Genomic DNA, 25,754 nt, shown 5'->3' on the forward strand with positions numbered 1-25,754 from the left:
TGAATGATCGAACGAATGAAAAATGAATGTAATGAATGAATAGATGTAGATAAGCTGTTTTAAAAGTGGTCTAAGTTAAATGTCGTCATATACAATTACTGAAAATTTTGAGTAGTCCTCATAATGACATCGTGTGTAGGCTAAAATGTGGTAGGTTATTCATAATTTGGTTATTTGACGTTGCAAAATGATTACAATGATTACGACAACGGTGACGAAAACGTTGAAAATGACGATGTTGATAAAAATGATTGAAATACATTTAATGATTGTAGAGATTTTTGTGATATGGTATTTAGTTAACTTGCTGATTTGTTGACTGATTGGTTAGTTTGGCTAGAAGGAGTATGTCGGACCTCTCATAACAACTCATCGTAACAAGATAATCTTCACTTTGAAAAATTATACTTTCTAGAATGTTTGATGAAATGTTTGATGAAGAGTCAACGAATTGTTTGAAATATAGGCACCATTCATTCTTGATCATCTTATTTGATAACCACGGAACGCTTTTAAACTGCAGTTGAAGGTGAGGCACGTTCTTATAAAAACCAGCAATTTAACAATTTAAATCCTCTTAAACAATTGAAATATTTTCAAGTATTTATGCCAGGCTTACATTAACTTCACATGTTTGTATGTTTTTGTTTTTAATAAATCTTTTAATGGCTTTTTGATAACTTCCTTCACATTTTCCGATTAAGCTGAAATTTGTAAAATTGCTCAATTTCGACGAAAATGACAACGACATTTAATAAACGAAGTTGTTTCTGAGGCGGTTCCCAATCGTCTTCCCTTATTGCAGACACACATAGGTTACTGATTACAGAAACCTGGATGAAGGACTACTACATGCAGTGGTTTAAAAAATGAAATTCAAATGAGTTTTGAAGTCAAAAATTACAAGTGCGTGATTAATTTTAAAAATAATAAGGACACGGAAACTCTGTCGGGCCTTTCAAAAACAATTATTGACGAAATCCGTCCTGGAAACATTTATCAACTCTCATCCAGATTGTTTTCCAGATTGCCTCGTCAATTTTAAGTAGAAAAATGGCCTGTGAACGTGTTTATTACAGACATTTCGTCAAAAAAGGTCGCCAGCAGACATTATGAACAAAAAAAAACAAAAGAGAACCACAAATTTTAAAAAAATTCTCCCCCGATTCGAAAAAGTACATATCGGCCCTTCAAATGTAAAATAGTTCTTAATGCGGCCCTTACAGCAAAAAGTTATCCCACCCTTGCTATAGATAAATAAATAATCCTTTTTAATAAAGTTACAAACCAATCCACAACACAACACGATTATTAATTCATCTTTTTGAAGTTCAACGAATCTATCCTATATTATCGTAATAATAACAACAATCTGTACTTATTACTACTTTTATTGGGTCATCTGACCATAAATCTTATTTCTCCAATAGTTAACTGAAAAATTGATGTATTTTTTAAATTACTTATTTTATTTAATCACTCATTCGTGCTTCAATTTTTAATTTCAATTATTCAATCAGTCAATAATTTATTATTCATTCATTCATTTGTTCATTCATTCATTCATTTGATCATTCCATCATTCATTCGTTTATTCCTACGTTCATTCATCACTTCGTTTATCATTGATCTGTGCATTTATTTATTCATTCATTTATTCATTCATGCAATCACCCATTCACTCGTTCATTCATGCACACGCCCTTCTCCCCTTCGTTCTCCCCTAGTGCCACGCACACGAACTCAGTTCCACTCAGCTTCAACGCAATGCGGATAAAAAGTTAGAAAGCTAATATTAGAATAGCAAGTAGGCTCCATTCACTGTGATGTTCTGTTGTTTCCTTTACTATTCTATGTACCGCAGTGCACTGCAAGAAGACTAATTTGCATTTTCTAACCGCACTCTAAACTTGTTTCTTCAAAGATCTTCTTGGATCACCCTCTACTGCTATGTAAATGTTAAATTTGTAATTAATAATCTTTGTATAATTTCAATATGTTTCTTATGATAGTTTGTTATCATTGTTATGTTGCGTTGTTGGAGGCTATCGATGTTGCATGTTGTTATAGCACTGTGTGGGCATTCAGATTTCAGATGATTGTATGTAACCGCAAACTTAATAACTAATATCTTAACAACGCCTTTCAACACATTTCATTGTGGTACCTACATATTCTTGAAATATTTAGTCAAGTGCAACCTAAATAAGAATTTGTATTGAAAGTTTTGTTGAACAATTAAACTGCATTCTCTGTTGGAAACTTAAATTATTAAAATGCCTTCATCAGTTTATGGTGATGAAGCAATTCTTGCAAATAAAATAAAATTTTAATGTAAACGCCTCTTAAAGCTGTTGTACAGTACTACTTCACTACTAAGATGATACATTTGTACCTACTTGGAACTTTAACATCAGACCTTTTTGTACTTTGTAATTATTTTTGTACTTGTAAGAGGATCATGACTGTTGCTTTTCGATTATTCATATTATTGTTTTTATTGTTGTTTGGTTGTTGTCTGACTGTTTTCATCATTGTTTGATTATTCGCACTTTTATGAGTGTTAGCAATTCTAAGTAAATGATCATTGTGCCTTTGTATAGACTTTGTGTGCAATTTGGCAAATGTTGTTTCATAATGATTTGTTCGTTCGTTCGTTCGTTCGTTCGTTCGTTCGTTCGTTCGTGAAAACGTGTTCGCTCAAACAATGTTGGTTTTAAAAATATGCTAATTAATATCATCGCACACAGTAATGTTTATTTCATCAATTTATATTTATTTAACATTTTTTTAAATTTCTTTAACACGAGAAAAAGTACTGAAATTTTTAAAAAAATAAATTTGTAACTAATTGAGGAATTTAAAAAAATACATCAGGGCCCACGTTCCACAGCCAAAAAAAGTTTAAAACTTGAAATTTAATGGAAATTTGTTTAGAAACGGAATACTATATAACACGTTATACCATAGTTTTGGTTAACGTTAAAAAAATAAGAAAAAGTATTAAAGAATTTTATTAGTTACTAAATAATTTCCTCCTTAATAGTTATTTATAGAAATTAAAAACCAACTAACAAACGTCGAAGGGCATTTGTTGGTCGGGCAAATCAAACTCGTGTTTAAAATTTTGTAAGTTTTACACCACAGTGTGACAAAAAAATTTGAATATGACATAATTCAATATCTTTTTTCATCAATATGGGCTTCTACTAGCAAAACAAGCCATTAGCCATTTAATTAGGATTTGTTAAACATAAAGGTTAGATAAACATAATGAGTTAAACATAAGGAAAACGTTGAAAAATTATTAAACGAAATGAAGAATATCATTGGACTCACTGTTGTTAATCACACTGTCGAGATGATTGTATGCAACTGGAAGATTAGAGCCTGAATTGGTAATTTATATCCAACAAAACAATATTTGAAACTATCTATAAAATTGTTCAATCTTTTTTGAATAATTTAAAAATTTAATTAAAATGAATGTCTGTTTTTTCAGTTCGAACAAAGAATCGAGCCGCAAATAATAACAAAGTTAGACAGAATGCTGTTGTAACAGTAGAACTTATAAAGATTATACAATAGTAACCTACTATATATGGCCGAACATGCATATATGCATATATTTATATAAACGCTGCATTTTATCTTGCACTGAAGTTTTATTCACATACAAAGGGTGTATAAACAATACTTATACACATTATTTATTTAATCACATACACATGTGTAAGCATTTATCTAGAAATTTATAAATGTTTGTCTATATTATATATATATATAATTATAGTATAATTATAATTATGTTATACATATATATATATATATATATATATACATCTACAAATGACGTCAGTTTGGAAATGTTAATTTATGTTAAATGGTATAGAGATGTTCCGCTGGTATGAATCATTTTATTATACATTACACAATACACACACACACACACACACACACACACACACACACACACACACACACACACATATATATATATATATATATATATATATATATATATATATACTGCGTCTCTACTTTGTTGATTGTTTGTTTATATATATATATAATTTATAAAATACATATATATATATATATATATATATATATATATTTATGTATATATACATGTATTATTTTATATGGACAGCTCATGCTGGCTTGTTTTTATAAGCGTAAATAAATTCCTAAAATTTCGGAAATACTTTTAATGGTTGAACAGTTTAGAGTGAAATAACTTTGTTACTCATCGATATTCTAATTCTAGTAAAATCTAGAGACCGATTAATAAGGATATTATTGTTCAGAACTTTTTTAACGTGAACGAAAGGAATAATAGGAAAGTTTTTGTAGCATCATTTTCAAGCCCAACCAACTTACATTGGATTTTAAAGGAAGAAAAACATTGTTAGCGAGAGATGTGAAAGCATGCTTTCACACGCAGGCAAGCACACAAATAAGCAATTAAACAGTAAACACAACTACAGGCCAAATTTCTAACGAAGCAAGTAAATTCTTCAAAATAAAGTATGCATCAAGGTAAACATTACTAATTAATACAAAAAAGAAATAAAAACAACATAGTACATATAATAACTTATGCTACTAGATCTGATTTATAAATAATTTTATGGAAAAAAAATTATCCATTGAATAAATTTTACTGTTTTTGTTCCTGTGTTGCCTTTCTTGATATCTAAGACTGTGACCTTGGATTTGGGACAGACGAACATAAATTTGCAAAAAAAAAATCATTCTGCGATGTGACTTTACGTTCGAGATCATTGACATCAGTCAGCAGCACGTGATATTGCTGATAAATATATTCCGTTCCGAATGAGTAGAAGATATGTTGATCCCGGGGAAATTCTTTCCTATTGTTATCTTATCATCTTTAACATTAGCAAGTTCCAAAATAAATAAATTCTTCAAATAATAGAGAATTAAATGTTATTTAACTTAGTTCCAAATATTTTTACATTTCCCGTTTTTTCGTTTGCTATCTTGCATGTAAAGTTCACAAATTGAACGATCAAACAAATAAATTATTACTGGTGACAATTTGTTGTCAAAAACCAACTGTCACAGCCAAAATTGAGGAATCACATAGATTTCGTCGCTAATAAAAAAAAAGACGAAACTTGATTTTGTTCAGATGAACAATAAGGTACCACCAACAAAATTTTCATGTTATTACTTAAATGTTTCATAAACGTGTTTTCTTCTACTCAAGTGAGCGGACGCGTTTGCGTTAATTTTGTTCAGTCAACAAAACTACACAAAACGTTTATTTAACTGAAACTGACAGTTGTAATGCCGTCAAAAAATGGTGCTAAGGTATCGTTTCAAAATCACACACAACCCATTCTTTCTAGAAAGAAACTTAAACTGACAAAAACGAAAAAAATTTATTGAATAGGTTCTTGAATGCTAACACTGCAATCCCTACCTCAATGAGTCGTCCGTTAGATAGTCTCTAACAAAAAATTTTGATTGACCAATATTTGTCATTAATTGTTTTATTAAGAAAGATTTTTTTAATTATTCTATGAATATTTATTAAGCCATGAAAACACAGTTAACAGTATTAACCATCATTAGTTCGCTTTAAATGCATCCATTCATTTTTACTGTTTACAGGACAAGCAGATAATTGCATTAGAATAAAAATAATGACGTAACGAGTCATAAATTAAATTATAATAACAAGCCTAATAAATGTTTCAAAAATGAAAACCACAGTTAAGACAGCAATAACCACAATATAAATAATATAAAATAACAGCAATATAAATAAATTTCAACACCAACTTGGCAAGTGGCCACTGTTGCTGTCAGATGAACTTAAATTTCCAGCTAAGAAGAAAACAACGACAACAGCAATAATAATAATAATAACAACAACAATAATGATAATAATAAAGAAAATTTATCTTGAAGCTTGTTTTGAAGAAATATTACATCAAAGATGCCAAAAAAGCTACGGAGTTGATATAAAAAATTATATTGCTTGCTGTCATTATACCATTGTGATAGATAACTTTTAAAAAAATTAAAAAAAAACACAGGAAATAGTATTTTCTAATTTTGTATGAAAAGCGTTAAAAGACCTATCTCACATTGTAATTAACTAAAATCATCCCAAGAGTATTTATATGGAAAAAAGAACGGTTAGCGTTGTGATAGCCGATCCATCAGCTTTCATTTTTTGGTGGTCTTATATTACAAACCAACAATTATAAGTTTTTTTTGTGTATATATATATGTATGTGTGTGTGTGTGTGTGTGTGTGTGTGTGTTAACTATTTATAACGAAGAAAAGAACACCACACATAATGTTTGATTAAAGAATGACACAGGAATGTTAGAGGAATTCAATTCAAGTCATTAAAAGATCAATGTCTACGTTAGGACCATCATCATCGTCGTCGTCATAATCGGTGCCATCTTAATCATTAGCAACATCATCATCATCGTAATCATTCTCATCATCATCCATAACATCATCATCATTCTCGTCATCATCGATACCATCATTATCATCGTCGTCGTCCTTCTCATCACCAACATAGCTCAGCTCATTGGAGTCAAATTTACTAACAATATTAACAAAACGACAATTAGATGCAAAACACACACACAAAATCAATTATATGTTTATATTCAGATCTCTTATTAAACACATAAATTCTCCCATAGATTTAGAAACAAAATGGACGAAATAGTTAATTATAATTGGCTAGACTAATTAGATATATCTACTAGTATTCAAGTGTTCAGATACATGCATGTGCATGCCTCACGTAATATTTACCATATACGTACATTTATATTAAGCTGTTGTGTAGATCAAAAAATTATGTGAATAAGAATGAATTAGTAGTAATAATAAAAATAATAATGAATAATAATAATTATTATTATAATATACCTAAGATAACAAAGCAGCAAATTATACCAATGATATCACAAGGTGAAATAAAGCATCGTACGCGCTGAAAACATAAACATTCAGGAAAAATACCAAACGAGGAATTTGCATACATAAACATACAAACACACACATACACGTGCACATTATATATACACGTACGTACACACAGATACAAAAACTCACGCAAACATCTATACATACTTTCTTACACACACACACACACACACACACACACACACACACACACACACACACACACACACACACACACACAGATATATATATATATATATATATATATATATATATATATATATATATATATATATATATATATACTTATCAATACGTATATACATGACAAAAGCGCCATAGTATTTATTTATGCAGAACTGCACACATGCATGCATGCATGCACGCAGTTTCCTATACTTTCCTTTCTTTGAAAAGGCATTAACATGAAAAGTTCACGAACTACGTAGCAAAACACATCTAACAGTTTATATAAACAGAAATATGTATGTATGTATATGTATGTTTATATAAAGCTTGTGCTTATATGAAAATATAGCTAACGAAATTGAAGTAGATGAATCTCATGTAAGAAAATATTGTACTGTTACGACAGTCATCACTCTAACAGAAAGCTAATGAAATGTTAACATATATCAGATGTATTTTACAGTTACAAAAAAGCACACATATGCACAGTTACATCATTCATTCGACAAGCATACACTAAAGAGACAACTAACATGCATAAAACACCAAACAAACACACATACAAACAAACAAACAACAACCATACATACATACAAAACCCAAAAAACATACACACAACAACCACACATACAACATACAACAATCGCACATACTAAACTATACAACAAACACACAGATCAAACCAGCACAAACACATGGAACCTAGTTAAACAATGTTAGAAGGCGTTGAGAAATCCTTTCACATCATCATCTTTAGATAGATAGATAGATAATAATCACACCAGTCAACAACAAAGGAAATGAATTTCCATCTCGACCTAAACACAACAAAACACCATTCATCTAGAAAATGTGATGTCTAGAAATCAACGACGGAACAAATGGAACGTAAGATTTTTAACGTGATTTTCATATTTATTCATAAATATATATTTATTCTTTTTTATAAAATGTATAATCTTCAGCAAGCCAGAAAATACTAAGAATTGAGTAGAATTGAGTATAGAGACATCATACAATACAAAATTTCAGTGTACCTACGATTAAATCCTGCATAATTTAATGAATCACATATTATAAGGTGTTCGAAGCAAAATACATAAGGTGATGATGAATAATATACAAAGGTTAATGTTCTCTCTCTCTCTCTCTCTCTCTCTCTCTCTCTCTCTCTCTCTTTCTCTCTTTCTCTCTCTCTCTCTCAATATAACGATCATCAAAATATATATTAACATGAACATTGGACAGACGAAATGCAAAAAATAATGTTAAAATGAAACGGTAAATAGCCAAAAATATTATAACATACCAGAACTCATCCGACAATCCGTCAACACATCCAACAAATTAATTAACGTCCTAAAGTAATTTTTCTTACGAAGCATCCCAGCACTTTCCATCTCATCAGTAACTCTCAAATTAATACATCAACGTCTCAAAATCAAATGAAATCACCAACAAACAACAAATGCATTAAAAAAAGTATAACATGAAAATGTATAAACACTGTTTTAAAGTTCAAAAAGTTCAAAAAGTTCAATTTGACAAGAATAAATAAGCATAACTACCCTTAAGGACAAATTAACGAATGAATAATGAGTATATAACTTGATAATAATCGTACCTAAGGCACAAATATAACACATAATATTTAAAAAACTGATTTTAAGCAAGGAATATTAACAACGGCAACTAAATTGTTCTCATATTATTATAGGCCCCCAGATTTCAACCACAAAATAGATAAATACGAATCAAAATCAACTTGTTGATTACTTTTATAAAAAAAAACAATGTCATAACATATCTGGGACTTGCCTCACACATCTAGAAAAATAAAAAAATGTTTGAAGAAGCAGCAATAAAAAAAACGATGAAATTGGGTTTGTTCAACATGTCATGCCTGTTAAAATACGCTAAACTTATGATGAAATGAGAACAAAATGTTTCTTAAAAATGAGTCATGTAATTGATTAGGTGAGAAATTTTTAAATGAAACTATATACAGAGGAGTGCGTGCAACTGTGAAGCCACGATGAATGCCAGCGTTAATCATCAGCCAGTACAGATGCCAGTTATTCAACAGTCATATAAAAATTATTTTGAAATAAATGAATAGTCATCAGAAAATGAAATAAATTGGTTGAATTTCAAACAAAAAGAACATGCTCGTCTCAAAAATTTTTAAGAATTTTAGAAAAGGGTGAGTTGATTGATCAAATTGTTTGCCGCAAACGCTGAAATTGTTAGTGAAGCATCAATAAATAAGAAATAAAAAACATCATCAATCTTTCATCATCATTATTAATTTTAGATGTTACTGTATGTAAAAATATTGAAACATTAAACATCTGAAATGAAACAACACCCACGTTAAAATTAATTAAACGCATAAATAATAATAAATATATATTCATGAGGTCTTTGAATGAATGGCAACGGTCTTCATTCAGGTCATGGAGTTGTCTCTGTTGAATGTTTGGTTCTGCCCCTCGTCAATCCTGATCCGAACTTGCTGCATCCTTGACGGCGTGCACGAAGCTGCGTGGGTGCTGCTGTCCAATGATTATACAAATGATGTCATCATCAAGTAGCACGCGCGCGAATAAATTCACTCGAAAGCTAAACATACAAAACGATGATCAACAATCTCACCCTAACTTCAATATCAATCATTCGAGCAAATTACACATGATCACTCAACTAACTAACTAACCCGGGACTTCTCTCCGAAGCTCCATATGCAATGCTGGTAGCCCTCTTCTTATTGTAGGCATTTTTCTTGAAGTGGGCAATCTTGTTGTAGTTGAGCATCAACACCTCGTCCTCCTCCTCCTCGTCTTCAGCGGCTTGTTGCTGTGCAGTGCTGCTGCCATTAACGAACGAAACGTTGTTGTTGTGGTAGGATAATGCTTGAGAATCGGAATATTTTCGATCGTTTGCAGACTTGGGTCTGCCTTTGTGATGCGTTCTACGCATGCGTACGATGCAACCACCACCTCCGATTGGCATTTTTGAAGCAGTGGGAGTAGTGGCGACGCTTGCTGACTGAGACAAGTCGCCGGCACTCTCCTCATCTTGGTTGCTGAACAGATCTCGAATGTGCGCACGGAAGGGAGCAATGTTTCCACTGATGGTCTGATAACGTTGATCGTTCAATAGAATTTCAGTGTGTTCAGAACTGAACGCTCCACCTGGCTGGCGATTGAAGTGGTTGCTCTTCGGCTGGTCAAAGTCGTCGTCATCGTTGTTCTTCTCCGTCATTACCTGCAGAATGTCCTTCAAATGTCGTTCGAATAATTAAACGTCATACAATGTATTGCTAAGATACTTTAGATTGCACAGAACTGACAAATTTTAAATGTTAAGAAGAAGATAAGTGATAGAATATAAACAAATGGATGTGCACTACTAGAGACACGGTAGGTAGGGCAGTGAAAAGAAATAATGTTTCATTAAATAACTACTGTGGCGAGACAAATTAAGACACTGGAACAACTTATTATAGTTGGCGGAATCGAAAACAAATCAACCAAGATTAGCAGCATTTTTAGACGAGTGCAACATCAGGAAGCAAGTAAGTTACCAAATAAGGAGCTGAATAACCAAGATTGCATTTATGTTAATGTAGATATAAAATGAATAAATTTGATGATCGGACCAGCCCATGAACACCAACAACAAAAACCTAGTAATAATGCTTTCAAAAAAAGTCTGCAAAAACCTGCTTGGGCTCCAACCCAGTGTTTAAATCTTTCCACAGAGGATCATCTTTTACATCCTGTTACAAAATGTTCGTGCAATTAAATTCAACAACTTTTTCAATTAAATAATTAAACATTACAAAACATAAATATAAACAATGAGGATGTAAAATTATGAAATTAAAAGAACAGAAACAAAATGAAATGTTTAAAAATGTCCAACGAACCTTCACAATGTTCTCCCAGCCAACAGGATTTTTTTGCTAGAAATAATTAAATTTTTAAACACATAAATAAGAAAAATAATTATCTAAAAAACGTGGATACGAATTACGCTAATTTTTATCAACTAAGCAGCATCTTAGATCTATTTCCAATTATTACGAATTATTACGCGCAACAACAACAACAGATGAAAAATTATATAGATACGACAGTACAGCGCACAGACAATAACATTCACCAAACGACAAACAACACAAAATGATACAAACATGACGTAATAACGTGACGTAAATGAACTCCTTTAATGAGAACTACCTTAATCTCTTTAACCAACTCCTTAGCCATCCTCCGCATGTCCAAACTTTTTGGTCCTTTAATTGTTTCATACGTGTGCCTCATTATCTGGTAGTTTTATTTTCATTTGAAACGGTAGGCAGGTGTTAATTTTACCATTGATTACCATTATAATTGTTAAAATAAAAACGCTATTTAATATGTGCATGTAGGATTTAGGTTTAAAAAAAAATTTTTATATTTACATAGAAAAAAACTTGGCGTGATGGCGCCGTATGCAAATGAATGAGGCATGCGAGTAAAAACCATTTTGAATAAGTATTACAGTGGCAACAACTATACAATCGTTGCTATGTAAATAATAGTTAACTAAATTATCACGTGATCATGAAATATAATTCACACATAAAAAATGTATGTTTAATAACAAATTATTTGCCATAAAAATAACATAACAGTAAAATTAAATGTGATACATACAAATAAACAAACAAAATAATAACAATATTGTTATTATCATTATTAATTTTAAAAAGTGGCATACTGGAACATCTTTCTTCCAGAATGTTACAGATCCCTTGGTAGCTCCTGGCAACGGAGATAACTCTTTGACCTTGATAAATTAATTAATTAACTAATTAATTCGTTCGGTCCTTCAATCATTTATTTATTCATTCGTTCAATCATTCATTCATTCATTCAATCATTCATTCATTCATCCATTCATTCTTTCATTCATTCATTCATTCATTCATAGAATAATTAATTAATTCATTCATTCATTCATCCATCTATTCATTCATAAATCAATTATTTAATTAGCTAAGAAATAAATAAATTAATGGAGCGATGATAATATTTGGGATCGCATAATGATAAATAACGAGAACAGCTTTTGATTCAATCTATTCATAATAACTGTCTTAACCAGCAAACAACAAAAAACGGAGAAACTATGGCAGAGATGACAAAAATAAACGTATCCAACATAGACTCTGGCATGTATGTATGTATATAAAATTTCAACACCACCACAATAATAAACACAACATCCTTTATTTTTATCTTAACCCTACACGTATTACAACACAGCTGAGAAACAACAGAATCAACTGCAAAAACAAAAAAACAATCGACGCCATATAAATTCTCCGATAATAACAACAACAATGAACAACCTTTAACGACAACAACAGCGGTAGCAACAACACCAACACCACCAACAACAACAACAACAAACAACCTTCATAACAATGACTCCCATGAAAAAGATGCAGATGATGTTCAGGATGGCCAACAGGAGACTGACTGACCCCAGGATGGCTGCCTCGTAAGACATCGTGCACGAATAAACCATCTTGTACGAGTTACCCAGAAGTCCAACGCAGTCCGGTGGCTTCAAGTCGGCGAGGTAGTCACTAAGGTTACCAGTTACCTGGATTGTTCGCGTGTGAGTGCGTGATTGTTGACAGTTCCAATAAAGCTTGAGTTAATGGGATTTCAAAGCTATACTTCTATGATTTACAATGTAGAATGAAATTTCGTGAGGTCAAATTTACAAATTTGAAGGGGAGAAATAATTATAAATATTTGTAAAAAAAAAATTGTTGCACATTAAAAACTTTGAGAGGAGGTGGATTAAGTGCTGATACACACGCAAGTCCCCACAACATGCCCTGGAATCAGATCAATTAATTAACTAATTAATTAATAATTAATTAAAAGTTTTTCTATAATAATATATGTTGGTAATAGACCATAATTTTTACAATATTCTATAAATTCTACCGAATGTTTGGCGTTAATATGTTTGTAGTTCGTTTTTTCGATTTTTCTCACTAAAGTTTTTTGGTGAACGTTTAGTTTATTAAAATTCAAAATAAACTTATTTTTCGAATTCATGCTGCAAATAAGGCCATATTTCGATTCGGAATGAATCATCATCAGTGCTCCTTGCTGTATATATAGGGATATATTGACTTTGTCAAGATGAACTTTGACGTTGTAAAAATTAACTTTGGTGTTGTAAAATTGAACTTTGATGCGAATTAGGTGTCAGGTTTCTTAATTGGCTGGTCATCTTCTTTGGTCTCCTTTTCTTCATCGATAGCATCATATTCTTCTTTGTCACTATTTACGATACTAGTTTTTATTACTTCTTTGTTTTCGTTGTTGGTTAAGCGCCGGGTTGGAAGTGAGGTTGTCAATAGAGTAAGTCTTATATTCATTGTTTGTAAACAATGGATATAGACAATGGATATAGATAGATATAAGACTTACTCTATTGAAAAGATTGTTTAAGGCAAATTACTACACAGCAATAACCTTCCTAGTACCAACAATCAAGATAACGACATCATTTTGTATTACAGAAATCACATGTCAACAGCATACAAGGTAGATGAAGCTATTCTTAAACATATCATCAATAAAAATGTCACACCAACCAACCCAAATAGTAAAGTTAAACTCCGAATTTATTACAACAATAAAAAGACGTCTCACCTAATACTAAAAAACAACTGCAGTCCTAGAGATAACTCTGAGTTAAAGCGTAATCACGTAATATATGAATTTAATTGCCCCTTTGACGGCTGTGCACGTCAACATGACTCATATATCGGGATTACTACTACCTCACTGACTAGAAGGCTTACGATGCATAAACAGAGTGGTGCTATCAAATCTCATTTGGACTCAACACACTCAATCACAATTAGCCGTGAAATCCTCGACAGCAACACCAAAGTAATATACCAGAATAGCAACTACACGCATCTTAAAATTGCAGAAGCAGTCCTAATTGACATCAATAAACCAAAAATAAATATACAACAAAAAATGACAACCTCACTTCCAACCCGGCGCTTAACCAACAACGAAAACAAAGAAGTAATAAAAACTAGCATCGTAAATAGTGACAAAGAAGAATATGATGCTATCGATGAAGAAAAGGAGACCAAAGAAGATGACCAGCCAATTAAGAAACCTGACACCTAATTCGCATCAAAGTTCAATTTTACAACACCAAAGTTAATTTTTACAACGTCAAAGTTCATCTTGACAAAGTCAATATATCCCTATATATACAGCAAGGAGCACTGATGATGATTCATTCCGAATCGAAATATGGCCTTATTTGCAGCATGAATTCGATAAATAAGTTTATTTTGAATTTTAATAAACTAAACGTTCACCAAAAAACTTTAGTGAGAAAAATCGAAAAAACGAACTACAAACATATTAACGCCAAACATTCGGTAGAATTTATAGAATATTGTAATAATTATATATATATATAATATATATATAATTGATATAATAATCCGAACAATAAAATGTTTACTGATATGTAAATAAAGTTCACTAAAAAATATAATTTAGTAACCATTACATTAACTTTAAGAAAAAGTAATCAACCAATTACAGCATTAACAAGTGGAGGCAGCAACGAAGCGGATATGGCAACCCCCACCAAGGACCCTGTGTTTCCTCCCAGGATGGCCAGGGCCACACCGGCCCCAGAGGGTAGGGCAATGAAAATGCCAACCCACAAACTTCTCAACATACCTCTGCAGTTTCGGTGAAGTTCATTTTTAACAGTGTATAAATCAACAGTTAAGAAACACTGTTGTGACAGTGCCATAAAAAACCTTTTCGATTAGTTAGATAAGTAGATATGTAGATATTGAAATAAGTCAACAATGATTAAAAATATTTAAAACATTTCAATTGAGGTGAAGATTTCATAAATAGTGAATATAACACTGAGAAGTAACTAAAAGTGACAGTTGCATGTGACTGAGCAATGCATGTACCTCGCTTGCATCTCATACGTTGGCCAGACACCATCAGCCCCATACCGAGCACTTGTGTTATCTATCGCCCCCGTTATCAGGCCAAACAGGAAACCTGCACAAACGATCAAAACGATGCAAACTGTTACCACTACTGTCACTCTTTTTCGTTGAATTAATTAAAAAAATTACGCTGGAATTTTTAACAACAGTTTTGGACAAAATAACATTTCCATAATATTTAATTTGTTGAATAGTTTTCAATGTTTTTTTATTAAATTTAACTATAGCTTTTAAAATTTCTAAAAATATTTTTTGTGACTAAGAACATTCAACAATACAATAGGTTATGTATCTCTTTGTAATGCTGTGAGAACATGATCATACCATTAAAGTTCGTGTAAATACGTCAAGTAGGCTATTTAATGCAGAAAGAGATTATTTAGTTTAAGACATCAGCAAAGTAGTTTAGAATAAATATTATTTATCAGCTGTTTATTAGTTGTCCTGGTTATGACATTAAACTGACCCTCACTGCCTTGTGAGTGATGTTGGATCATCAAAGGCTAGGCCCACCGCTTATAACTGTGGTTGCGTAAGGAAGGGCGTCCTGCGTAAAAATTAGCCAAATAAATTACTTATGATGGAATGGCGTCGGGGGGTATTTCGGTTTCATCATAGGTAGCTAAACGGCAACCCCCGATCTCGGGGAAAATGTCGTCTAAACGTGTGTTGTTGTTGTTGTATCAGCTGTTTAGGTGTGAATGACGTTAGTAAGATAGTGCAAGGCATTGCCAGCTCGCCTGCCTGCCTCTATTCATTATCGTACAAGTGCATGATGTGGGGAGGAGCAGTGAAATGTTGTTTCTCTCAGGCTGACTGAACATCATCAAAATGAAAATAAGAAGCTAGTTGAAAAAGAACTGACGACCATTGCTGACCAACTTTTTTGAATCCAAACATCATAAACTAATCAAAATATGGCAGAAAAAAAATCGCAATTCTTTTTAGAAAAAATAAAAACCGTTTAAAAACATAATCGAATGCCATATTAAATTAGCTTTCTGGCAATCCTGTATAATTAAACGCAGTTTGTTGAACAATAAAAGTATTGTTAAACAAACCACAAACAAGCAGTATATTATGTTTCATATTGAACTACCTCTAGCTAAATAATATGATGAAATTTCATTGTTGCACTAAAAGATACAAATAAGAAATAAAATGAACCAACCATATCCAAGGCAGATGGATAGTCCGATCAATTCTGTCCTCACTGACAACTTGCACAGTTCACGATTCTTTATCACAATCCCAAATGTAAAGCCAATGATTGGGCCCTGGTGGAAGGAAGAGTTGAAAAATTAAAAATGATTTCTATTGTAAAGATGAATTTTTACCGATTCAAAATAGCAAAAATACGTTTACAATAATTTTTGCTAGAAAAATTTACAACTAATTGCGCAGTCTTCTGTAAAAAAAATACTCAGGTTTAATTTTCCTTTTAAAACTGTACATACATGAACCAGCTAACAATCAATCAAGTCCATGGTGGAGCAACCAAGTCCTTTAACAATAAGTATTGCGCGTCGCCATCAATGAAAACAACGACCACTTGAACACCACCAAAACTGAACGACGCTTCACTAGAATTCGGAATTGAGATTTACAACCATCAAAAAATAATTTGCAATACCTATATAATGTTTTACTTCATCCACTACGAAAAAATGCAATAGAAAAATAGGCGTAAAAGAGTTGTTAATAAATATATTATATCAAAAAGTTCCGAATGAAAAAAAATAGCCACGCCTGTGCCTAGCCTTCTGTGGTTATAAAGATATGGAATCAATCAAGTCACCTTAAGTTTTAAAACTGAGTGGGACAAACAGGCTTTTCCATCTTATTTCCATTGAGCAATATAGAATAACACCATATAATAAAGATGAAATCATAGCAATCATAATCATGACTCAGGCACTGCACATGAAAGATAATTATAGCACACGTTAGAAGAACTCATTGGAGCGTGAGTTATAAATAGAAGGCGACATAAAGATTTATTATTTGCTGACAAGCGAAGATTAACATACATTGGCCGCCGCGGCAAAAGTAAGCAGGGATTGTAACTCCGCTACGTTACGTTCTACGTTTTTCGCATTGACAGGTTCGTACGTGGTTCACATGTAAGCAACCAAAACAGTCATAAACGCAAACATGCAGTAATCATTAACCTGAATGTTGTTGGTGGTGGTCGTCGTTAATTAGCGCCACCTCTAACGAAAACACCACACTTTTCGGATTTAAAATTGTTTTTTTTTCATTTTAAACTAATTGAGGTCAAAATTTTTTTTCAGAATAAAATTTTCAATCAGCCGATCAATAAGTCAATCAATAAGTCAATCAATCAACCAACCAATTGAAGGATATTAAGGAAAAACAAAAATGGAATAAGAGAAAACGTCCAAATAAAATATAAAGGTAGTTAATTAGACATTAAGAGCAAAATTAAAAATTTTTGTTTTTAATCAGTAACACCTTCGTTCATGTATATGCTGAGATAAGAATCTTAACAAACGCATGTTGTAAGACTGTGTGACTTTCTAAACCACATCATTATAGAAAATTACAAACCAGACAACGCAATGCACGCAGAGAAATCAATTACAAGTTTCAAAACATAAGGAACATAATGAACGAAAACTGTACGATAACGAGTATTTGTCGTTTCTCCTAACAAACGCTATCCTATCATGTATGTCTGAAAATAAGTTTTGGCTCTTTTCAAAGTTGTTTTGAACAGTACCTAGATATTATTTAACTTTTTGAAACATGATAGCTCAAGTATGCTAACATGATCAACATAGAAAAACATGTTGTTATGGTGAACAAATATAAGCATTATTTGGTTGAAGCATCATGTGAAATAAGTTTGGGATATCAATAAATAAGATTATAAATGTTAAGAAGTAAGATTCTTCTAACAAACAAATTTTACTTAGCAGAGATTTTTAACAATCCAATTTAAAGTCTGAAACAATAGTGGCTACCACATACATGTTAGGTTGAATCATCATGCACGCCATCTTGCTCAGTTATTAAAAGTACAACCAAGTCAATCCTTCGAAAGATTTTTGCGTAACTTGTTGCTTATGAACGGTGACGTGAGGTAACTCTGTAGATTATCTATTAATAAATGAATGCTGGTTTCAAGAAGCAGTAAGTCACCATAATATATAACTAACGGATTTTCAATTTTGTTAGAGGCTTCTATTGGCAACAAGTTAACAAAATCTCACAATGAAAACAATAAAATTTTTAGATAAAATAAATCTATCTACATCAGCTACGCTGCATCCATCACTGGACCGAATGAAAATTCATTTCTAATGTAAAATTAAAGAATTACAGCAAAAGAAATTAAAGAATAAATTAATTAATTACCATGAGTGGAGATATGAGCATACTGGCCACCAACACAACTGAACTGTTCTCAGCAAGGCCAAATCCTGCTATCATGCTGCAGTACAAATTATAATTAATCAGGTTCACTCACTAGATCTAGAAGTCTTGAATATTCATTATCTACTACAATCTAAAGTTGACCTAGCAAATAATTTAATGACTGAACTGAATAACAATATCAATTATTAAAAAAAGTGGAAACAAAATTAACAGGCGTAATTAAAAAAATCAAAAACTTAGTTGCAGAGATCAGTTATCTCACGTATGACGTGACAAAATGGTTTATTATCTAGAATTCTTGGTCATATTTTTTCATTATCTTAACTTTTCATTCTAATATTAATAGGATATAATCAAAAGCTAGATGAAAATTAATTAATGGACAGTGTAAAATACCTAGCAAGAAATATGAGAAGGAGGTAATCGAAGGTAAGAGCTGCTCCATTGCTTATGGCTCCAACAACCTGTGCGCAGATGTTTTCTTAACATAAATAATTCAGTTGGCAAGAACTTTATCATATTTATATTTTCAATAAAAAGTTTAATCGGCACTAATAACCAATTAAACCAAGTCAAATTGAATTAATTAGTAAATTAAATAAATTTAATTAAAATTGAAATTCATTTTTAATATAGTCTTTGCTGAAAATATCACAAACACAGCAGGCCAAAATGAAAAAAATGTATTCAGAATTTGTTGCATAGTAAACAAATCATTCAACAGTGTTGATTTTTTAAAGCAACTCAATAAACATAGGCATAGAGAACACGCAAAAGGCAAATTGCAAAATAATTCAAGATGTTGATTGGACTGTATAGAAAAAATGTTTCTTCATCTATCTGGTTGCTCAATAATAGAGCTAAAATAACCAATTAATAGTACATAGTGTGTGTCTTATTGATGTATGTTGTTAGCAAGTTTAAATATCAACTTTTCTTTTTAGTAACAGATGTAATAATTTATAATACTCCACAATAGTAATAAGCAATAAAGATAGATGAATAAATAGATATAGACAGACAGACAGTCAAGAGAAAGAGGGATAGAGAGAGAGAGAGAGAGAGAGAGAGAGAGAGAGAGAGAGAGAGAGAGAGAGAGAGAGAGAGAGAGAGAGAGAGAGAGAAATTACCACTTTCACACCCCTGTTCATTGTATGTTAATCCTGTGATCTCATGAACATTGTACATAAATTGAATAAAAATTGGTGAGATACACACACATCCATGTGATTTGATGATGATGATAATAATAACGCATCACGCACGCCATTCGATTTTGAGAGTAAGCCACAATCAATATATGCTAAATTGCTAAATTGAGACAGACAATGAACGAGTGTACCTAAATGAGGAAACCAAACTAATTATAATATAAATATAAACATTAATACAACTTCAATACAACTATCAATGATTATTATCCTGTTCAGTTACTATTAAATTATCATCTGGTGTACTGGGTTATTAAAAAAATAACCACTAAATTAATTAGAACCAAGCTAAACAAGCTAATCAGAGATATTTTCAAGCAGTACAGTACAGATATAATGTTTAGGCTCAACAACCCTTACCATATGTAGGATCTTATTTCATCATCATTAACATCACATCAACATTTTATTATTTACAATCCTCTAAACTACAACAGCATAATAAATGATCTGAAGATGCATTTAAACAAGCTAACATTACCATAAATTTGCATAAAATCAGCATTACAACAGCAGGGCATCATCTCAATTATACGCTAGTTTGCCATTTAAATACATTAATTACGTGTGAAAGTGAATTCTAAATGAGTCATTCTATGCAACCACAATACAATCACAACAAAACATTTAAAAAACTGCTCAGCTACTAACTAGCAGTCAAAAAATAACTTTCCAAAACCATACACAACAAGATTTATTGAAATTCTATATATAGATTGGACAGTAACAAATAAGTGATATTCTCTGGCCTATGTGATACAGTAGTTGCATTGCAACTATAGGTCACAATCATCTTTCGAGTATAAATAACTTCATTAAAATAACAACATTAACGTTGAAAAAGATCATAATTAAAGAAAGAATGAATGTAAACAAATTTTTTGCAATCCTGATTGGTTAATTTTTCTAATTTGAAATAAAAAATTCTGAATGGTGTTGTTAAGTGCAGTTAATATAATAAAAAAATTATTATAATTAGAAAATAAACACTATATAAATATGATTCCTTCATCCACATAACTTAAGATGAACCATTCAATTTGATGTTGGTGTGGTGACAAAATTGTTAGCAAAGAAATTAAGTCCTTGAATATGGAGGATGTGAATGTAAAAAAATTGAGTTCTTCTTTTTGAAAAAATTTCAATTCAGTTTTCAAACTCAGATGCCAAATCACTCTAACATTGAAATTTAATAGGACAGAGAAAAATAGATTGTCTGAAGAAAATTGTCACTGGTTTTAATTAAAAAGCTGAAAGTGACATAGTATGTAGTAAGGAAAAAATTTGAATTGAAAAATATTTGTTGTGTAAACTTGAATAAATGTATATAAGAAAAAATTTAACGTTAAAAGTTTTTTATGTATTTAGAGTCAAGAGAATGTAACTATAAAAAGTGATAAAATGTTCACATATGCATTAAAATAGTGTCTGGTGGATCAGTGGATGGATAAAGGAGGGAAATAAAAAACGTCTGCAAAATTATGTGGGCAATCATCGACAAAACTACAAGTTCTAAAAGTTACTTGCCCACTGTTACTAATACAAATGTAGTAAATTGAATAAAATAACTTGGCGTCAAACAGAAATTCAAAACTCCCTACAAATTAGTTTCACATGCTTCTACAAAATAGAAGAAAATGAAAATGTTAAATAAATAAACTTCGGCTGAGAGCGAATCTTATTTATTAGTATGATCCCATTGAAGTTATTTATAATTTACATCTCTGCAGCTCTATGTTATTATTAGTTGGTAAACAAATTTTAAATGAAAATATTATTAAACGAATGTTAATTTTATTAAATGATACCTATAAACATGCACTAAAACACATAAATGTGCAAGGTAGAGAAAAGATGCTGAAGAAATGAAAGGTTGTAGCCATTTATAAAATGAATGAGAGTTTAAGGATGGTGAAGGACATCAAACAAAGTTCAAAGAAATTATTGCAGACATTAATGACGAAAAACAAAAATAATAAAAAACAAAAACAAAAAAATCCAAACAAACAAAAACAAACCTGGGCTACTGTAAGACTGGATTTTATAGATTTCATAAATTCACTTTTTTCGTTTGTGCTCCTACGAAAAATTTAACTGAATAATAACAACTATCCCATTATACCATTATCAACAGTGTACATTAATCAAATACTGACAATAAATACCTAAATCATATAAAATACCCAATAAATCTGTAATATAATATAGTAGAATACCATTTGTTAAAGTTAACCCAATTAAATAGACTAAATATGGAATTGAAGGAAATGGAAATATTATAATAGAGTACTTGGCTCTAGCTGCAATGTCATCCTCTGATTCATTCTGCTCCTCCTTGTGAGCACTTGTTGGAAATATACTGCAGATGTTGAGGGTTGATTGAAAAAAAAACGTAAATTAAAAAATTTTGATGTATAAACAGTTGTGTGAATTAATATGACATAAAGAATAGTGATAAAAAAAACTGTTAAACCAAATAAATGCAAAAATAATATTAACGTCTGCCCATAACAACATTTAAAAATTCTATGAATATGACGACGCTTCTAAATTCAGAATCCCTTGAATAAATAAAACTATGGAAAACCCATATAAAAATCTCAACTAACAAACATGTAATAAATAAAACCGTTACAAATTAACAACAACCAGCTTAATAACATAACACATCAAAACACAACAACACAAAAGTACAACGACCAACACAACACACAACAACAACACAACGCTACCTCAGAGATGTGCCAGGGATTTTGCCAAAACCAGAGCATGTGAGAGAGTTGAATACTTGGTCACATTGTTCCAAGGAGACCATAAAACTTATCTGATGGAAATGTAACTAGTAAACCTAAGAACACTCTAATTTTAAGATTCAATGAACTAAGAAGAAATTATATTTGTGAAATGAAGGAATAACATTAGCTAATAACAATGTAGGTTTTGAAAATAATAAATAATACAAAACTGAAAGATTACGATAAATAACATTATCTGTGTTGAGAACATAAATAAAATACTCAGTCCATAATAATCTATGGATTATTGAACATCAATTGGTGAGTTTAATGTGTTGGATGTTTAAAATTTTCAAATAATTTGAATAAATTGTTTAAACTGTTGATTATATTATTATAAGAACTAATTCAAAACAATTGCTTAAACTGTTGAATTATTATAAAGTCAATTTTAAAAAATTAAAAGAAAAAACTACAAATATGGATGAAACCATAACTGTAGCAACAATGTGATAGTAACAGACAATAGACATATGCCTTCTGTTGTGATAAACGTCAATAGGCAATGAATAAAAGTCCATTTAATTATATTAATTAAATAATGTGGTCTGCCTTATTTAATAGTTAGCCATTTCACAGAGTGTGTTATCAGAAAAATTGAACTGGTTTCTTATCAAACTCAAGAATATCTACTTGGTGTGAATAAAAAAAAATGATCACGTTATCAGTGACACATTCAGAGATTACTTATAAACAAGCCTTCATACATCACATTACTTTACAGAGTGAGTAGAATGAGTAAAAGAAACAATTAATGCAATGCAAACATTTGTCTTATTCATAATTACTTAATAATAATCTATATTCTATACAATTGTTGAATTTGCATACAAAATGAGAAAGAAAGTTAATTAAGTTCTTAATGTAAAATCACATAATCGCATAACACCACAAAAATCACATATATCACTACACAAAACCACACATCACTTCCAAAAATCAGATATCACCACTCAAAATCCTAAGATGTTAACAAACCATCCATAGACTGTCATCAATGGTCTTCTGCCACACATGATTGGATATTTTTAGCTTGTTTAATTTGTCTTCTAAAAACTGCAAACAAAAATAAACATGTGTTCGTATCATTTTTAAATTAATTCAAATAGAGATTATCAATGAATATATTTTATAAAATAGCTAGCAAAAATTGTACATTTTAGCGAACAAATCTTACAAAAATTTTCGAAAATATCAAACCTCACTTGAGTTAAAAAAATTAATGAATATTTAATGCTAAAATAATAAATCAACTTTATTACTGTTAGGACAATAACAGTAAATATAATAATAACCATTTGCTTAAATATGTCAACATTAGCTAGACTCAGATTACATCTTTCAAATGTAAAAACCACTTTCAATGTTCCAGAGCAACCTTCACAAACATTAACTAACATACAGGCAAAGAAAAATTTCCACAAATACAAACTAATGCCATTTTTAGAATATTCAAACATTTAAATATTTTATCAAATTTTATAATTTATTTGAATGATTCAGAATAATATCAATAATAATAACAATAATAAACATTTTATTTCATCCAATAAAAATTTCATCAATCTTTGCCATGATCATAACTGTTTGAATTAAAAATAAAAACTTGAAACATGAATTGATGGATGTTATAACATGAATTGATGAATGCTACTGTAATGAGCAGCTTGTAAATGAAAACAATACTGCTGGAAACTAATAAAAACATGTCTGCATGATAAATTATCATCCCTCTAACTTAAAGAACAGACAAACAACATGAATGAGACGAACAGATTAATTATGAATATAATACCAAAAGACAACACCACAATAAAAACATAAAAGAGCTTAAAATAAATTTTAAAATATCCTTAAAAGCACATGAAACTATCTTATTTAATTCCATTCTTAGAAATCTAAATTGTTGCAATTTTAACTTTTAATAAAAATTCATAAACTCTGCCACAACTACATCATCAAAGAAATTTTATGCACTTACTCAGAAGACATAGCATAATTTTAGTGAGTTGTAAGACTAACAAGCCAGTGTTTGTTAACAGTGTACTGAACATACACCTTCATAAAATAAGGAACAGTTTACCTGTGCTCTGAAACTAAACTCATTGATTTTATAGTTGAACAAACATTTCTGTACAATATTATGGATGAAGAGTGTATCCTAAATAAATCTGAAAACTTAGGCAAACACCGATTTAAAAATTCAAAAATAAGTACACGCATATACCAATGAGGAATAACATTGAATATACGTAGACTGCAGTGTAACAGTTCTGAAATCGTTGAAAATGCATTGTGGCAGTGAATGCTATGTAATAAAAACCTTATATTTAAAATGACAAGAACAAACAAATATGAAATAAATTTAATTAATAATCCAATTTCATAATATAACAAATCCTCTTCATTAAACGATAAGATGGGAGATAACGACAAATTGAAACTTGAAATTAAAAAACAAAACATAAATAAATGGCAGCCACATAAACATAGCAAGAACAATGATCTGTCGTTTATTTCATTAACAGATTGGAGAAAATCATGATGAACGTGCTGACAGTAGTAAGATATCAACAACAACAACAACAACAACAACGCCAAGTCAAGCGACAATCTATTGATAATCAATTGAGAATCAATGAGGTAAGGAGAATTAGCTAAGAGGTAATTATGATGTAAGACATTTGCTCTGGAGCAACTCAATGAGCCAACGACTTGCCGGCATGTGTGAGTGATGATGTGTGATGTGTGAACGTGCATATTGTTTGGTAGAAAAATAAATAGATTATAGATTCAATAGAGTTGTGATATTAGAACGTGAATTATAAATAAATATTCGATGTATAAAACAAACGCCAAGCAGTATCTCTTTCCTAACTTGAATATTTAGTTTGACAGAAAATGTGAAGCCAAATGACACTAGACAGAAGAATAATTATAAGGAACTAAAAAGAACCTGCTTATCAGATTAGATTCAGTGGCGAAGATGAGATAAAATACTTGATACTATAATTAGAAGATCAGTTTGTGTGGTGTACGTGTGCGCGTGTGTGTATATGCCTGTTAGGGAAGCGTTTATAATGACTGAAAATGTGTGTTAGTGC

At 30.9% G+C, this 25,754-nt stretch overlaps 2 protein-coding genes across 2 annotated transcripts; both read right to left on the reverse strand.

Moving 5' to 3' along the window:
- Positions 1 to 8,053: 8,053 nt before the first annotated feature.
- On the reverse strand, positions 8,054 to 13,055 carry HELRODRAFT_188326 (hypothetical protein; the record flags this gene model as incomplete). The annotated part of the gene is made up of 9 exons (XM_009017435.1): positions 8,054 to 8,310; positions 8,347 to 9,714; positions 9,876 to 10,438; positions 10,884 to 10,940; positions 11,091 to 11,126; positions 11,404 to 11,490; positions 11,927 to 11,995; positions 12,626 to 12,817; positions 13,005 to 13,055. 8 exons carry the CDS (start codon positions 13,053 to 13,055, stop codon positions 9,609 to 9,611), a joined length of 1,161 nt encoding a protein of 386 aa, XP_009015683.1. The 3' UTR covers positions 8,054 to 8,310; positions 8,347 to 9,608.
- Positions 13,056 to 14,797: 1,742 nt separating this feature from the next.
- On the reverse strand, positions 14,798 to 18,698 carry HELRODRAFT_160480 (hypothetical protein; the record flags this gene model as incomplete). Its single annotated transcript, XM_009017436.1, has 4 exons — positions 14,798 to 14,954; positions 15,201 to 15,294; positions 16,414 to 16,519; positions 18,624 to 18,698. 4 exons carry the CDS (start codon positions 18,696 to 18,698, stop codon positions 14,798 to 14,800), a joined length of 432 nt encoding a protein of 143 aa, XP_009015684.1.
- Positions 18,699 to 25,754: the final 7,056 nt, after the last annotated feature.

Source organism: Helobdella robusta (genome assembly GCF_000326865.2).
Source record: "Helobdella robusta unplaced genomic scaffold HELROscaffold_2, whole genome shotgun sequence".
NCBI classification, from domain to species: Eukaryota; Metazoa; Annelida; class Clitellata; order Rhynchobdellida; family Glossiphoniidae; genus Helobdella; species Helobdella robusta.